This window comes from Populus nigra, chromosome 1 (genome assembly GCF_951802175.1).
Source record: "Populus nigra chromosome 1, ddPopNigr1.1, whole genome shotgun sequence".
In the NCBI taxonomy this organism is placed as follows: domain Eukaryota; kingdom Viridiplantae; phylum Streptophyta; class Magnoliopsida; order Malpighiales; family Salicaceae; genus Populus; species Populus nigra.
The window spans coordinates 50028574-50046873 of record NC_084852.1 but is presented as its reverse complement, the minus strand read 5'-3'; the positions used below and the strand labels follow the sequence as shown (position 1 = coordinate 50046873).

At 35.0% G+C, this 18300-nt stretch overlaps 2 protein-coding genes across 4 annotated transcripts; both read left to right on the top strand.

Annotated features, from left to right (window-relative positions):
- Positions 1-6955: 6955 nt before the first annotated feature.
- LOC133681081 (probable CoA ligase CCL12) lies at positions 6956-11787 on the top strand. 2 transcript variants are annotated; one of them, XM_062104171.1, is made up of 14 exons: positions 6956-7286; positions 7439-7568; positions 7652-7908; positions 8141-8342; positions 8471-8511; positions 9095-9223; positions 9342-9415; positions 9509-9729; positions 10020-10114; positions 10196-10412; positions 10528-10653; positions 10945-11043; positions 11137-11343; positions 11436-11787. In XM_062104171.1, the coding sequence occupies exons 1-14, from the start codon at positions 7015-7017 to the stop codon at positions 11547-11549; spliced, it is 2184 nt and encodes a 727-aa protein (XP_061960155.1). In that variant the 5' UTR covers positions 6956-7014; the 3' UTR covers positions 11550-11787. The 2 variants fall into 2 exon arrangements, with proteins under 2 accessions (XP_061960155.1, XP_061960154.1); XM_062104170.1 differs by having other exon boundaries at positions 9342-9729.
- A 728-nt stretch (positions 11788-12515) lies between these two features.
- On the top strand, positions 12516-18029 carry LOC133696300 (probable CoA ligase CCL12). Of its 2 annotated transcripts, XM_062118562.1 has the most exons (14): positions 12517-12867; positions 13573-13702; positions 13826-14082; positions 14335-14536; positions 14790-14830; positions 15049-15177; positions 15322-15395; positions 15489-15709; positions 15917-16011; positions 16090-16306; positions 16538-16663; positions 16997-17095; positions 17268-17474; positions 17628-18029. In XM_062118562.1, the coding sequence occupies exons 1-14, from the start codon at positions 12587-12589 to the stop codon at positions 17739-17741; spliced, it is 2193 nt and encodes a 730-aa protein (XP_061974546.1). In that variant the 5' UTR covers positions 12517-12586; the 3' UTR covers positions 17742-18029. The 2 variants fall into 2 exon arrangements, with proteins under 2 accessions (XP_061974477.1, XP_061974546.1); XM_062118493.1 differs by having other exon boundaries at positions 12516-12867; positions 15322-15709.
- The last annotated feature ends 271 nt before the right edge of the window (positions 18030-18300 follow it).

The following is an 18300-nucleotide window of genomic DNA, read 5'->3' as shown; positions in this document are numbered from 1 at the left end:
GTGTAAAAAATTAAAAGGGAATTGATTGTCTTGAAAGAGATTAGATAATTAACTTCCTTGATGAGATAGTTTCATACTCATATTATGTTAGTGTAATTAGATAGTTTCTCAGACAAATATAGAAAGATAAAAACTTGTTTAGTTAACCAAATGAAAAAAAGAGGATAAAAACTAGATTTGTCTTTAGAACCGACACTAGTCTCTTATCTGAACTTTTTATGTAGACACAACACATACATACATAGAGAAATATTGGAGAGGAAAGGCATGGATGAAATGGAAGCGAATGATATAATCAAGGCAGGTCTATGCATAGAAGATGCCAAAGAATCTCATAAAATCCTCAAAGAAACAATTGTGTTATACGCCCAAAGTGTTTTAAAAAAATGAGGTCAAATAAGCTAAGTAATTACTTAATTATTAAAGAGTATTTTAGGTTATGTATATTTTCAATTCAGCTGTTATGTAATTTATTATTTGGAAACAATAGGTCATTTAATTCCTATTAAAAGCTAGTTAAGAGGGTCAGTTATTTTATATTAAAAGCTAGTTAGGAGGGTCAGTTACAATTTATTGCAATATTAAAAGCCTATAAAAGGCTAGAGTATTGGAAATAAAAGATATCATTTGAATCCCAATTGTGTCGTGTGCATTTGTGGAGGTTTCCTGGCTCCTCAAATTGCCAAAAATTATTTATACTTCTTTGGGTATAACAAGTTGGTATCAGAGCAGGCGTTCCTGCGACATGGCTGAGGGAACAAGATTATCCCAATTATTTGAAACAATATAAAATTTACAAGGAGCAACCACTGTCCTGAAAGAAGAGCAATCCAGACATGGAATGCTAATAGAAGGTGTGCTACAACAACTCAATAATTTGGAATCAAGCTATGATAGCTTGATACAAATTACAACAAAAACCCATTCAGGGGAAGGAACTTAACAGTGTCAAAATAAATGCTAATCCTCTATTTGATGGACATCGGGGAATTCAGGCTTGATATCTTCGATTGGATTTTTCTCATTTTGATGGTGGAGATCCTAGCGAATGGATCTTAAAGGCGCAACAATTCTTTAATTATTTTGAGACTCTAGAGGACCATAAGCTGGAAATTGCTTCTTTCCACATGGAAGGAAAGACGCTGACTTAGTATTATTGGCTGCAAGAATCAAGCCCAGTGACCAGATGAGGTGACTTTTTAGATGTTCTTCGCACCAGATTTGGACCTTCAGCATATAAGGATCCAGTGGGTGCATTCACTAAATTGAAGCAGAATGGAAGTGTAGAGGAGTGCCAAACAGATTTTGAGATTCTGTCCAATAAAATAAGTGGGGTAAGTGAAGAGTTTCGTATAAGTACCTTCCTAAGTGATTTTGAGAATTTTTCAAGCTTTTGCAGCCTTAAAGGCAGCCATGGTGACACCTCCTGTTCATGCCTTGCTAGATTTTTCCAAAATATTTGTGGTAGAATGTGATGCTTTTGGAAATGGGTTGGGAGCAGTTTTAATGCAGGAAGGGAGGCCTCTAGCTTATTTAAGCCAAACATTAAAAGGTAAAAAATTGTTCTTATCTACTTATGAAAAAGAATTTATGGCTTTTGTGTTAGCAATTCAGAAATGGAGAAATTATCTGCTGGGACACAGATTTAAAGTAAAAACTGACCAACAAGCTCTAAAGCATCTTTTGGAACAAGATTGTAATACTTTTTTTTTTTAACAAAAGTGGATAACAAAGCTGTTAGGCTTTGATTTTAGTGTGGAATATCGTAGTGGCAAAGGAAATAAGTTAGCGAATGCTGTCTCTAGGTTACCGGAGCAGGGGAACAATTCAGAACCAGAGGGGATTATGACTAGTTATGGAGAAGCCAAAGCCATCAATATGGTTATTGTTAATTGGTCGGAAGGGCTCCATCAAGTATACAACCAAGATCCACAGTTGCAACAATTACTCAACCATTACAATCAAGGTGATTTGGATCCCCTCAAGTATCAGGTTAGAGGGGGGTTTTTATTCTACAAAGAGACCTTAAAGATGCAGCAGGAGCAAGTCATGCAACAATTCCATAGTAGCCCCATGAGAGGGCATACTGGTTCACAGAAGACTCATTCCAGGCTCAAGAGGGAATTCTTTTGACATGGCTTGAGAAAGGACATTAGAAAATTCATTAGAGAATATGTGGTATGCCAAAGAAACAAAACAGAAAACCTCAAACTAGCTGGGGCTTTGTAGCCTCTGCTAATTCCAAGTAAAGTATGGGTGGATATTGGTATGGACTTCATAGAGGGGGTATCTATGTCCAAAGGGTATAATGTAATCATGGTGATAGTAAACAGATTCAACAAGTACAATCATCATATACCAATGACACATTTATATACAGTAGCAACAATAGCAAAGGCATTTATGGAAAACATATTCAAATTACACGGCATACCACAGAGCATAGTCAGTGATCGAGATAAAATATTCACAAGTAATTTTTAAAAAGAAATCTTCCATTTAAGTGGAACCAAGCTGTTAATAAGTTCAACATATCACCTTCAAACGGATGGACAGACAAGGGTAATGAACAAATGGTTAGAATGGTATCTCAGGTGTTTTACCAGTGATAGACCGAAAGATTGGGCCAGTTGGCTACCTTCAGCTGAGTGGACATATAATACTTTAGAGCACTCCTTCATAGGGTTTACTCCCTTTGAGATTGTTTACAGACAAGAGCCTCCATGGCTCCTTCCATATCAGCCTGGGACCACAATAGTACAAGCAGTTGAAGATGAAATGAAAAGTCGTGATTTCATCCTAACTTTGGCACGAGAAAACCTGTAAGAAGCTCAAATAAGAATGAAGTTATACGCAGATAAAAAGAGAACAGAGAGGGAATATAACATGGTGGATTGGGTCTATCTGAGGTTAAGATTTTATAGACAGATAATGGTAGCAATAAGGAAAAGCTTGAAGCTTTCTCCAAGATATTCTAGGCCATTTTAGATCATTCAAAAAATTAGAAAAGTTGCATGCAAACTTGATTTACCTAAAGGCTCCAAGATTTACCCAATATTTCACATCTCTTGCCTCAAGAAGAAGATTGGAACTTAGTTAAACCCTAACCCTAGACTACTGACAGTGATGAAAAAAGGCACACTAGCATCCAAACCAAAGAAAATATTAGAAAGAAGGCTCAAGAAAAAAGGGAATCACACAAGAATTGATTTCTTGGTTCAATGGAAGGGAGCTAACAAGGAAGATGTCACCTGGATGGACGCAGAAGAGTTGAGTAAGATATATCCCGAACTCGTGAGCGAGTTCTTCTGAAGGGAAATGTTATGTTATACGCCCAAAGTATTGAAGTAAAATGAGGCCAAATAAGTTAAGGAATTACTTAATTAATAAAGGATATTTTAGGATATGCATATTTTCAATTCAGCTTTTACATAATTTATTATTTGAAAACAATGGGTTATTTAATTCCTATTAAAAGCTAGTTAAAAAAGTCAATTACTATTTATTGTAAGTTTGTTAAAAGCCTATAAAAAGCTAGAGTATTGGAAATAAAAGATATCATTTGAATTCCAATTATGCCATGTGTATTCGTAGAGGTTTCTTGACTCCTCAAATTGCCAGAATTCATTTATACTTCTTTGGGTATAACAAATCGACGCTGCTAAAGGGTCAGACCCCTAGAGAGTTGTGGCAAAAGCTGGTGGCTAAATTAAAGAATGACAAAGCCACTGTATGAACATGGCCTGCATGCACAAACCGGTTTAATTACTACTGCTGTGATTCCACAACCAATAATGAACCTCCTCGTTATTGCTTCCCTTCTCCGCAACTTTTTTCATGCTTAGATGCTTTGGATTTCAGCTTTACGTACAGCCTTGAAAACTGTTCAGCTCATGCAATACGATTTTGTGCACTTATCGAGTTCATGCTGCTGTGGATTTTGTCTACAAAAACTTTGGTTTAGCAAGATCCATTCTGGCCAATGCGTTCATAGGTTATTTTGTGCAGATCGAGGTTACTAAATATTTGATCTTCGCATGATATGGCTGGCTCTTAGCTTCTCTGCACATCCTAACTATTAATCATAGTAATGATATTGTGTAATAATCATAATATATAGGAACATTACATAATTATATTGTAATACTTTTTCGTTAATGCCCTTCTATATTAGGTGATTATTTTTATGTATAAATAGGACTCTTCGTATTGATCTTACATTCAAATAAATTCATATAATTTTCTCCTTTTTTTTTGTCGTATTTAAACACTAACAACTATGATCACTATTCGGTAAAAGCAGAGCTATGCTCAATCCAGCATGTTTGTGTTTACTAACACGGATCTAGTTCTGCAGCGAAGCATGAACACCATGTGTAGTGTTTTGTAGGAAATGGAAAGATATTTGAATGGATGGTAATTACATGTGAAAATAATCTCTAAGGAAAATATTTGGAGAAATGATTCTCCATGCATGTCCTTATATATCCAATCTATTATTATATTCTTAATTACATTTAATATATCCTTATAATGAAGTTTTTTATATTTCCCATGTATATATCATTTCATTTCATCATATTTTTGCTATCAAAACTAATGAAAATAAATCACATAACTTGAATATGACTAAATTTAAATTTTATATATCCAAAATAACCTCATTAAGGAAAGAGAAGAAGATTTGAAATTCTAATTCGAATTGGATAAATTTAACACTCCCTTTTCACATGTTGCTCATACTATTTTTCTTCTTTCGATGCTTTCCACACCGCTTTTGACATGTTAGTTGCCATATGTGACCTCCCATGCGAGAAGACGGACGTAAAAACAAAAAAATTGGGCCAAGATTTCATCATATTGGATTCAAAACGTGTTGTTAAATAGATTAAATAACAAGAACAAAAGATTGAAAATGTAGTGTGCTGGCTAGCTCATCTTTGAAATCTTTTTGTTATTTTTAAGCAAATGGGAGTGCTGGAGCATATATATTTGATCAAAAAGAGCTGCAAGTGCTGTGCTGTATGATTCATTAACCTTGCATATGATTGTACATGTAAGAATGATTATACTCTGTATGATCCTTTAACATCGGTACTATCATGTTATTAACATTATCATCCTTCTCACACGTTAACATCTTAATTATTCACTATCTTCTTTGTTTTCCACACGATTACATTTGGTGTTTATGGATTCAATTTTGAGAAAAGAATTAGGGTCGTCTACACTTTTGACCGCGTTGTTAGAAACGAGATTATATAAGCTTGTTGGATATTATTTTTTTTAATGTTTTTTAGATGAAAAATAGTTGGAATATGAATTTTTAAAACCCAGAAACATAGACTTTCATTTTATAGTCGTGAAAGCCATCTTCAATTATTGGAAAAGATAATACACGAGTGAAACAATGTCTATCACTTGTTTAATTCAAAAAACAACTTTCTAAAAAATGACATATTATCTTTTTTTTTTTAAAAAAAAAAATAGATGCATGAAATTTGATTTTTAAGCCCGGGCACACTTAGGTTTTCATGTGGGCCAAACTCCCAAGCCTTACCCGTGTGAGTTTGGTCTTTTAATTTTTCTCAACTTATTCTTTTTTTTCTTTTTATATTTTATAATTAGATTTTTTTAAAAAAATAAATTATTCAAATAATTAAATAATTATTAGATTATGCCACTATTTTCAGAAAATATTAGTGTCTTTTATATTAATATTAATATTGCTTTCTAAATAATTATATATGAACTCAATATGCATTTTTTTTATTAAATGTGAATGAAATGATCTATTGTAATTATTTTATTTGATTTTTATCAAGTTCATTTTTTATATATCTTTTAATACCATTCATGTCAAAATTATTGATTCTTTATTTTATTATAATTTTCTTTTAAAATTATGATATTTTTTAAATAACAAAAACTTTAAATGAAACAAGATTTGGTAAAAAAAACATATTAATAAGGGAAAAACATATTAATAAGGGAAATAATTTTTTATATTTTTTTTATCAAGAAGATAGTTTTTATGTGTTAAAACTTTTTGGGATATTGATTTTAATTGCTTACAATTTCTATGTAATAAACAACATAGCTAAAAAAAAATAATATTTTTTTGTTAAAAAAATACATTAATAAAAAAAGATAATTTACACTAATAATCATATTTTCTTCTATAAAATTTAAATTATCACAATTCAGATGAAAATCCACTTTTATTGTTATATAATGAAATAAAAAAAAATTCTAAAAAGTATCCTATGTCATGAGTTCAAATATTTTCATACAAATTTATTTTTCAACTTTAATTTTTAATTAACATTAATAATTTTTATGATTTATTAGCTTATATAATTTTCATTTTATTTTATTAAACATATATTAATCTGAATTAAAACTTTTTCCTGGAATTAAAAAATATATTAACAATACATGTGCATTCTTCTATAGCGTGTTAGAAATTAACTTGGGATTTTATAAATAAGTTGACAGTGTCTATGCATTCTTCTCTAGGATTGAGATGATTTTTTTTTTCTGGAGTTAAAAAATACATTAACAATGCATGTGCATTCTTCTCTAATGTGTTACAAATTAACTTGGGATTTTGTAAATAAGTTGACACTGTCTATGTATTTTTCTCTAAGATTGAGATAATTTTTTGACATGATATCAAAGTTTTATTGTTCAAGCGGTTACGAGTTCGAATCTCACTATTTCTATTTATTTGATAAAAATAAAGTATAAAGTAGCGTGAATCTGTATAAATTTCAATTTTATAGAGCTTTTATTTGAGAAAATATATTAAAAAATAATATAAATTATATTTTAAAATCTCATCTAATAATTTAAATTTTTATATAAAGAAGATTCCTTGATAAAACAGGAGTAATTGACTTGTTCTATTCTACAAGAATACCAAGTTTTCACTTGGCATAGGGACCAACAGACACTATTCTCCCATCTCTTTCTGCTTCTGAAGTTGTTATCAAGACACCGACACACAGGGAAATGGAGAGGAAAGGCATAGATGAACTGGAAGTGAATGATATAATCAAGGCAGGTCTATGCATAGACAATGCCAAAGAGTTTCACAAAATCCTCAAAGAAACAATTGGTGCTGCTAAAGGGTCAGACCCTAGAGAGTTGTGGCAAAAGCTGGTGGCTAAAAGAGTGCTAAAGCCATGTTATCCACATGGGCTGCACCAACTGGTTTACTACTCTGTCTATGCTCACTGGGATTCCACCAACAATGGACCTCCTCTTTACTGGTTCCCTTCTCTGTGAGTTCTTTTCCTTTCCCGTCTCCATAGTTAACCTCTTGGTAAAGCTAGCTATTATATATATATATATATATATATATATATATATATATATATATATATGCTTCTATTAGGATGTTCATGAATGATAGATCTTTAATTTTCTGTGTCAGGGATCAGTCAAAACATACAAACTTGGGAAGGATAATGGAAGTTCATGGTCCAAGGCTTTTAGGGACTTCATACAAGGACCCTATTTCAAGTTTTAATCTCTTTCAGAAATTCACTGCTCAACATCCCGAGGTAAGCAAGGACTGCTTCAAGTATCATATATAGTTATAGATTATGTTTTCTGGTGAGTTTAACATTTTCTGATGGAATTCCAGGCTTATTGGTCAATACTTCTGAAAGAACTTCCAGTTGTATTTCGTGAACCTCCAAGGTGCATTCTAGACACCACTGACAAATCGAAACGATGGGGAACCTGGCTTCCAGGTTCAGTTTTGAATATTGCTGAATGCTGTTTACAGCCCAGTAGACATCCTCGAAAAGATGATGATAGTTTGGCAGTCATATGGAGAGATGAAGGTTGTGATTCCAAACTTCATTGTATGACATTAAAAGAACTTCGAGAACGAGTAATGTATGATCCCATCTTCTTACTCTGTTAATATAATGATATGCAGCTTAGGTTTCATCTTAGTGAAACATGAATATAAGTTAAAACTAGCAGCGTCTTTGAATTTTTTTTGTTTCACTTTGTCAATTTTGTTCTGCATTTCTCCTGTCTTCTCTTTCTTTTCTTCCAGTGCTGACTTCTTTCCCCCTTTCTGCTTTATATTCTGTTAAATTAATGTCAACAACATGGGTTGCAGGTTAGTGGCAAATGCAGTGGATGCAACATTTTCAAAGGGGGATGTAATTGCGATTGATATGCCAATGACAGTCCATGCGATTATAATATATTTTGCGATTATTCTAGCAGGATGCGTTGTTGTATCCATTGCTGATAGCTTTGCAGCAAAGGAAATTGCTACTCGTTTGCATGTGTCAAACGCAAAGGGTATCTTTACTCAGGTCAAATCTCACTTTTATATATCACTTAATTTAGTATCACCAAAGGATATGAACTTGATTTTGATGATATCTATAGCATGTTTCAATATTGAATTCAGAATTGATTCCTGCCTTCAATTTGAATGCAGGATTTTATACTGAGAGGGGGAAGAAAGTTCCCCTTATACAGGTGAATCTTATCTTTCAGTGCTAAATTTATTCATGTATTGGAATTTGGAAATGCCAGTTCTTAAAAGAAATAAACCACGCATTTGAATCTAGAGTTACCTTAGTGCAGCCCTCAAAAAATGCTTGAACCTACCACCAACTTATTTGCTACTGTTGGCCGAAATTGCAGAAAACATTTTAGTATTGCAGATTGATCATCCGTCTGTCTAACAATCAAGACTCTAATAGCTAATTAACATATGCTTTGTATGCTATATTTTATGTGCATTCTTGTTTCAATCTAGATTGCAATTGATGATGATTCTAAATTCTCACCCTATGAGATTATTTATTGTTGAATGACTCTGAGGTGCAGAAACCCTTCTACATATCATAGATGCTAACTTCTAAGTTCCAAATAATAGTTTTTGTTTGAAAGAACTCCAAAATGCCCTTCATACATGAAACATATGCCTAAGATGGAAGTCAATTCTGCAATGCTAAACTTTCTTTCTGGAATTTGATGCGCAAATGCATTGCACTGAATTCCGTTAGACTTGAGACAGCATGAAAAGGAACATCATGGTTTATTCTTTCTTTTGCAGTCGAGTCGTAGAAGCTGCTCCACATAAAGCTATTGTGCTCCCCGTGAGTGGGAAAAATGTATGCATTAAATTAAGAGAACAGGATCAATCTTGGGGAGATTTTCTTGCCAGTGTCATAAACCTTCCAAGGTAATGTGCAAAGCTACTGTTTAAGGGTGGTCTTTCAAGACAATCATTATCGTTGTTTAGGGAATCATTTGGTATGAATCTGACTAAAAATATCTTCTACTTCAATGGTCTGTGAAAGGCCAAATCATTACTCTCCAGTTTATAATCCAATAGACTTTCCGACTAACATACTCTTTTCATCTGGAACCACAGGTAACAAAATTGCTCACCAAGTATTTAGTGTTTGCCATACTTTGGCTTTCTGTTGTCTCATAAGTTTTTTACTTGGTCATTGGTCCGAATCAGGAGAACCAAAAGCTATACCATGGACACAGCTTTCGCCAATTCGAGCAGCTAACGACGGATGGGCTTATGTTGATCTTCAAGTTGGAGATGTTTTCTGCTATCCTACAAATCTAGGATGGGTAGCAGGACCAATTGTGCTTTATGAAGCCTTTCTAAGCGGTGCAACTTTTGCTCTCTATCATGGATCTCCTCTTGGCGGTGGTTTTGGAAAATTTGTTCAGGTAATGTGTCTGATACTAATTCTGCTTTGCTATAAATGCCATGTCTTTAGTGACTCCTTGCTTACCCTCAGCTTTAAGCATTTATAACAAATTGGTTGAATTTCTAGAATAAACAGAACAGTTTGGGCACCCTTAAAAATAATTGAAACCAACAAAAAAATAAAAACAAATGAGGCAAAAAGCAAAGCGGACCACAGGAGGCAGCAGCTGCATGAGAAAACAGCCAAGGCAGGGTGAGTTCTTCAGTAGGATGAACAACCACCTTATCTTTTTCTATTCCACCTGTTTAGGATGCCGGTGTGACTATTCTGGGCACGATCCCAACTATGGTAAAAGCTTGGAAGAGTACAAATTGCATGGAAGGCTTAAATTGGACAAAGATAAGGTTATCTTTTCTTTCAACTACCGTTAAATCTTTGCTTCCACATTTCCGGAGGACTTTTAAAAAATACAAATGCATCTGCAGATCCTTTGTTACTGCTGGAGAAGCCTCTGATGTTGATAATGTCCTTTGGCTTTCTTCAAGAGCTTATTACAAGCCCATTATTGAAGTTTGTGGAGGCACGGAGCTTGCATCAAGCTACCTCCAAGGAACTTTATTGCAGCCACAAGCCTTTGGAGCGTTAAGCACTGCCTCAATGGCTACAGGCGTTGTCATCCTTAACGACAACGGAGTTCCTTATGTAAGAACATTTTTCTGGCAAGTGAACAATTTCAAAGATTTCCATGATAAAAACAATGGAACTTATCCCATGAATGTGCAGATATTTTACCTATTTGGTCTTGTCTGTATTACAGCCAGATGATCAACCATGTGTTGGTGAAGTAGGCTTGTTTCCTTTAATCATGGGAGCATCAGATAGATTGCTTAATGCTGATCATGACAAAATTTACTTCAAGGGAATGCCAATGTATAAAGGAATGGTATGCTATTTCCTGCTTTTTGTCATATTTCCATCTTTAAGTAGTGTTTGGTTGTCTCAAGACATAAGAAACAAAGACAGTGGAGATAGAGAGGACATGTCTCCTTGTACCTCTTGTTTTGTTTTGAAATGACATAAATTCACTTCAAAACTGTCTCATAAACATTCATTTTATGTCTTTGTCTCGGTCTCTCCAAACAAATACGTTTCTGCTTCTGTCCAAACTTGTAAGTAATTAAAATCCTTATCAAGAAGTTGACAGAATTGCCTTCTTATATCCATTAATTTGCAGCAACTCAGGAGACATGGAGATATCATTAAGAGAACTGCTGGAGGCTATTTCATTGTGCAAGGCAGGGCTGATGACACCATGAATCTTGGTGGCATTAAGGTATTCCATTCTCTAGAACTGCTCCTCTTTCAACTTTTGTCAGGCTTGTTTTCCAAGTTTTTGAACCTCGATTTTTTTCCTGATCATTTGCAGACAAGTTCTGTCGAAATCGAACATGCGTGTAACAATGTTGATCAAAGCATAGTGGAAAGTATTGCAATAAGTGCAGCACCAGAAGATGGAGGTCCAGAACTCCTTGTAATGTTTGCTGTACTAAAGGAAGGATACAGTTCAAAACCAGAAGATTTGCAGAAGAAATTCACCAGAGCCATACAGACCAACCTCAATCCTTTGTTCAAGGTTTGTCACTTCACCTCCACTTGTCAATATGCTTACATTCTTGAGGTGTTTCTGTAGTGGTAACTGGTAAAGTTTTTGAATGTTTTTGACAGGTAAACCATGTGAGGATTGTTCCCGAGATTCCTAGAACTAGTTCGAACAAGTTATTAAGGAGAGTTTTAAGGGACCAAATGAAGAAAGAGCTGTCCGTTCGAAGTAAAATATAATAGGAACAAGAACGTGTTTGAATATGAAAATATAAAAATAAATTCATCTCTGAAGTATTTTTAAAGTAATTTTTTGTTTAAAAACACAAGGAGAACCCATCTCTTCTGTCTCATCCAAGGCTTGGTTCTTTGATAAGTAATGCTTTTTTGCTGTCTTGATTCAAAAACAAATGTAAAATGTCTGCAATTTTATTGTTCAGTAAATTTATGGGGTGGCTAACAATGGATTTCTGATTTAGTAGTAATGAGTTCTTTACACTTGTGAGAAAGATAAGGGTTAAAATGGAGAATTTGATGTTACAAATGGCTAGATTACAAGGGGAGATCAGAGAAGGCCATGGTGGAAATAGAATTCCTTTGCCATGTTAGGCACCCAAGAAAACCCTAATGGACTAGCTTCTATAATTCAATTGAATTACTTGGCCAACGAAACATTATTGTTCAATGGCATCTTCCACTTCTCCTAACATTTCTCATTAAAAAAAATTAAATTTATTTCTAGTAATTTTTATTTCAGTGCAGAGGCAGAATGAATATGTTAAATCTTGGTACTAAAAAAATGAAAGCTAAAGAGAGGAGAGAAAATTTAGCCCTAGATTGTTTGGGTTACTGTGAAATTTATTTTTCATTAAAATTTATTTTATTTTATTTTAAATTAATTATTTTTTTAGTATTTTAAAACTGTTTTGATATATTTATATTAAAAATAAATAAATTTTATTTTAATATATTTTAAAATAAAAAATATTTTTAAAAATAATTTTTATCACAGCCGCAACAATACAAAGTAATACGAAGTAGTAAGTACAAAATTTCAGTCAATTTGTAAGGAAGTAGTAAGTACAAAACAGTGCAGAAACCCTCGTGGTCACCTGCCACCCTTACGTTTCACCTACTTTTTTTTTTTTAATAAAGTACGTTTCACCTACTTTATGACTTCACATTGTCTTAAATAATGACACGAGCCATTGCCAAGCAAGCATAGGAATTAACCAAATTCTGTGTGTGTGTGTTTGAGAGAGAGAGAGACAGAGGTCATGATGGAGAGGAAGAAGAGCATAACTGAAGTGGGAGTTGATGATATAATCAAGGCAGGTTTGTCTGTGGAAGAGGAGGCTAAAGAATTCTACAGAATCCTCAAAGAAACAATTGGTGAAGCAAAAGGGTCAGACCCAAGAGAGGTTTGGAGGAAAGTGGTGGATAATAGAGTGCTGAAACCATGGCATCCTCATGGAGTGCATCAACTTGTTTATTACTCTGTCTACTCTCATTGGGATTCCTCAACCAAGGGCCCTCCTCTTTATTGGTTTCCTTCTCTGTAATGTTTCTCTCTCTCTGGTTTCATCCATGGTTTCTTGATTGTTTTCATCATTGTGCTGTTTTTTTTCTTTGTTTCTTTCTCTGTTTTCTCTGTTTGGATCTCTTGATCGATGATTGACGACAAGCAGATGTCGTTTTCTTGAACTACAAAGTCGTTGACCATGTTAGTCTAGGGAAAGTTACGTGTGTGATCCTCCAAGTTTAAGAATTTGGTCATATTAACCCCTATATCACATATTTTCAATCATGGGTCCGTACAATTTATGTCCATTAGATGGATGCCATGTGCTCCCATAGGTACACTTATGAGTGGATGGAGGGGCAAATATGGCTAGGAATTGAAAGTACGAGGACTGAGATGCCCAGAATTATAGTAGAGGGGCTAATGTGTCTGCCTCCTAAACGTGGGGGGCCATGCGAGTAATTTATACTTGGTATGGTACTATGGTCAGTTCAACCCATGCTAATGCCAATAATTTCTGCTGCTAAATTTTGGTTGCTGTATAAGTTGCACTAGAAGTTAGTGTACATCTTGGCTTTCATATATAGAGTACAGTTGAATGTAGATTCCTGTTGATGCCTCAAATTCGTTATATGTTATATAGGGTCAAGGAAATGCTCGATCAATATGTGAAAGTGTGTGGTTTTTAATATTTTCCCTTCCTAACTGATTTAGTTATTGAAATGATATTTTAAATGGTAGACACGAATCTAGACGGTCGAACTTGGGACGTATAATGGAGGTTCATGGTCCGAAGCTTTTAGGAACTGAATACAAGGATCCTATAAAAAGTTTTAGCCTCTTTCAGAAATTCTCTGTTGAACATCCTGAGGTAAATAAGGACTATTGCCATATGAACATAACATTTTAGGTACATTTATTTATGATTTTCACAATGCGGTATATTTCAAGGTTCATTTCCTTATTCAATTTAGTGTTTGCAAATAATTTCCAGGCTTATTGGTCAATTGTTCTGAAGGAGCTTTCAGTTGTATTTCATGAACCGCCAAAGTGCATTCTCGACACAACTGACAAATCAAAACCTGGAGGAACATGGCTTCCAGGATCTGTTCTGAATATTGCTGAATGCTGCCTGCAACCCGCAAGCCATCCTAGTAAAAAGGATGATGATGTGGCTATTGTCTGGAGGGATGAAATGGATGAATCTGTCTTGCACCATTTGAAACTGAAAGAATTTCGAGAACAAGTAATGTAATGCTTCATGTGCCAACACCATTCATGTTTAATTTTTTGTTTTATCATGCTATGACAAGCTGCACCATGTTTAGGTTTTTGACGGCAATGAGTAACTGTTATAAATGATTTCTTTTGCATGAATATGTGATTCTTATCCCACAATGGGTTTTAAAAGAAGTTAAAGAACATATGGAGTCCTAATTTCGTACACTGTGTATCATGAGAAGAATGGTCCTTGACCAGTGTTGTAAACGAAACGTGGCGCAGGTTGGTGGCCAATGCACTAGATACAACATTTACAAAGGGTGATGCAATTGCTATTGATATGCCAATGACAGTCAATGCAGTTATTATATACTTGGCCATTGTACTAGCAGGATTTGTTGTTGTATCTATAGCTGACAGCTTTGCAGCTAAAGAAATTGCTACTCGTTTACGTGTCTCCAATGCAAAGGGTATCTTCACTCAGGTGACATTTCGCTGTCATAGGTCTCAATGTGTCCATTGCTTTTCTGCTTTGAATATTTTTTTTTCCTGCGACCTTTAACTACAGTAATAGCTGCAGAGGGTAAGGAATAAGGATACCTGCTTAGCAAATAGTTTGTGGTTTCTTTTTAATGATCAAAAGATTGAAGAAGTGGTCTGAGATTTCTGCTCGCAGATATTGCTTCTTTCTGCGTTCTTTTTTAGACTCTGATTCCTAACTTCAATCCTGTATTCAGGATTTTATTCTCAGAGGAGGTCGAAAATTTCCTTTGTACAGGTAAAGACTACCCCACTCTTATTATTATATCGTTATGATGGGGACGAACTTTCTGTTTAAAACTGATCTTTCCTTAAGTGAGACCCTGAAGATGTTGTTCCTATGAAAACTTGCTAAATTTGGGGTGATATTGGAGAACTTACCCTATCAGATGCTCTTATATAGATTGCAGCTACGTGCCAAACTTTCGTGCTAAACACACTTCTTCTCTTTTGCAGTCGTGTTGTAGAAGCTAATTCTTGCAAGGCTATTGTGATCCCTGTGATTGGAAATGATGTAGGGCTTCAATTAAGAAATCAGGATCAGACATGGATAGAATTTTTGTCCAGTGTCAATCACCTTCCAAGGTAATGTTTGCGCTTACGAATTGAAGCAGTGTATTGTATATTTGTATTCGTAATGGAAGGTTCATCTTTATTAACATGTTTCACTACTCTGTTTTATATTTTAATCCGTTGATGCCAATTGTAACAGTATTCATTCTCTGACAGGCCGAATTTTTACTCTCCTGTTTATCAACCAGTAGACTCTCTGACTAATATACTTTTCTCATCCGGAACCACAGGTAGAGAAATGTTTGATATGCTTATTTTCCTACCTGTGTTTCCTCTTCCCTATTATCAACTGATTATCAAGCTTATTTATTGGTCTAAATCAGGGGATCCAAAAGCTATAGGATGGACACATCTTTCACCAATTCGATGTTCTGAGGATGCATGGGCTCATGTTGACATTCAAAATGGTAATGTCTACTGCTGGCCAACGAATTTAGGGTGGGTGATGGGACCAATTTTACTTTATTCCACCTTTTTATGTGGTGCAACTCTTGCCCTCTTCCATGGGTCTCCTCTTAGCCGGGGGTTCGGAAAGTTCGTTCAGGTATTACCTGCTGTGTGTTTCTTTGATAAAATCTAATGCTGTCCCTCAAAGTCTAGTGTTGTCCCACAAAGCATGATTTTTGTTACATGAAGCTGTTAAATACCAGCTTTAGCTACAGGTATTAAACACCAGACAACACTACATAATCCATTTGTAGCAGAAACATTGCCATTCCCTAGCCAACCATTGCCTTATCATTCTTTTCAGGATGCAGGAGTTACTGTTTTGGGTACAGTTCCAAGCATAGTAAAAGCTTGGAAGAGTACCAACTGTATGGAGGGCTTAGATTGGACAAAGTTGAAGTAATTTTCACCTTCAAAAGAAATTAATTTTTGCACATGGTTTTCGGGAAATATATGACTTAAAAAATGCATGTACAGATCCTTTTGTAGTACTGGTGAGGCCTCAAATGTTGACGATGACCTTTGGCTTTCTTCGAGAGCTTATTACAAGCCCATCATTGAATGTTGTGGAGGCACAGAGCTTGCATCATCTTACATCCAAGGATGTCCATTGCAGCCACAAGCTTTTGGAGCATTTAGCACTGCATCGATGACAGCAGGCATTGTCATCCTTGATGAAAATGGTGTTTCTTATGTAAGATAACTTTAATGTTCAACTGTTGTTCTGGGTCCAATTTTTATTTCTATCATTGCAAACCAACCTGTGTGACCTGTCACTGGATCATATCAGTGTGATCTCAGTGCCAGGTGGGAGATTACAAGAATTGTCATGATAACAAAATAAATGTGAATGAGTCAAGCTGAAGGACTGACATGTTCATTTCTGTTCTATAGATATGTATCTGATTTCTTTGATCTATTGCAGCCAGATGACATGCCTTGTGTTGGTGAAGTGGGTTTATCCCCTCTTTATCTGGGAGCAAGTGATAGATTGCTCAATGCTGATCATAACAAAGTTTACTTCAAAGGAATGCCGATGTATAAGGGAATGGTACATATTTGCTGTTCTTACAGTATGCTATCATTCTTCATGGAACATATTCTTGAATGTTCGGTTATGGTCTAATTACAATTCCATACAGAGCTGTTTGTATATTCTTGGTTATAACATTAGTATCCTACCTAAAAGGCAAACTTGGAGATATGTTCATGTACTATTGCAAGGAGATACCTAGTCCTGATATAGTTTGACATTTAGACATTCCATTCCTTGTTTCACCAAGATTAGGAGACCTGCTTAGCTGGTTTCTTAGCATTTTCAGGGTTTATGATCATATAAAACTGGACTCATAGGTCTTTAATGACCTGGCACATGCATTTGCAGCAACTTAGGAGACATGGAGACATCATTAAGCGAACAGTTGGAGGCTATTTTGTTGTACAAGGCCGGGCAGATGACACCATGAATCTTGGTGGAATTAAGGTACAACATTCTCTATGGACAGGATTTTCCTTCAGTTTTGTCCCTCCTAATAGGCTTTTGGCATGGCATGCTTCTGACTCTTGAATGACCTTCACCTGTATCCCTGTGTTTCCTTTGGAATGCTTGGACCAATTTCTGAATTTTAAAATCTTGAATCTTTCTTGATATACAGACAAGTTCTGTTGAAATTGAGCGTGTCTGTGACCGTGCTGAAGAAAGCATCATGGAGACTGCCGCTATCAGTGTAGCACCAGTAGATGGGGGTCCAGAGCTATTGGTAATTTTTGTGGTACTAAAGAAAGGATTTGATGGGGAACCAGACAAGTTGAAGATGAAATTCTCAAAAGCCATCCAAAACAATCTCAACCCTTTGTTTAAGGTTTGACTCTGAATTTATGTTTTCTTCATTCACATGACATCTGGTTTGGACACCTTGGCATCGAGGCTACTCTACACGGTTGTTTTAAAGTTTAAACAATGATATTGTTTGGGTTCCTAACTTGATTGTTTCCATATTGTTGGCTGTTGACAGGTGAGCTTTGTTAAGATTGTTCCTGAGTTTCCCCGAACTGCTTCTAACAAGTTACTAAGGAGAGTTTTGAGGGACCAAATGAAGCATGAGCTATTAGTTCGGAGTAAAATTTAGTTGAAGCATCTTCAAAATCTCTTATACGTCAGTCTATCAACCAAAAAACTGTTTTGTAATAATGAAAAAGAGATGCTAGGTAGCCATTTTAATCCCATTGTTCTCAAATGGTGGATAGATGGGATCAATTGAGGCATGCATTCTTGTAATTCCTGCAACGTCATTGCTTGTTGTCAAATAGATGTAGCTGATATGCTTGTGGTTTTGCTTAAAGGACTGGTGTAAAATGGAAAAATGTTTCTTGCTTAAATGATTTATCAGATAGTTGGAATAAATATTTTGCTGCAAGCCTGTTTTCCTTTCCTCGTTCTGTTAAATTGTAGTATGATTTTTCTGGATTTGGATTAGAGAGTTTGAAGCTTCAAGTACTTTGTTGCAGAGGTATTCTGCAGGTTGCCTAAAGGAATGCTGATTTAACTCTTTAATGAATAATATCTTGCACAATAAAGGATATAAACCATGCAAAATCATTTAATTTCTTTTCAAATAAGACAAGCAGCAGTAAAGTAAAACTTCTGCGTACAAGATAATCCACAGGTGAAGTGCTGGTCTCTGACAT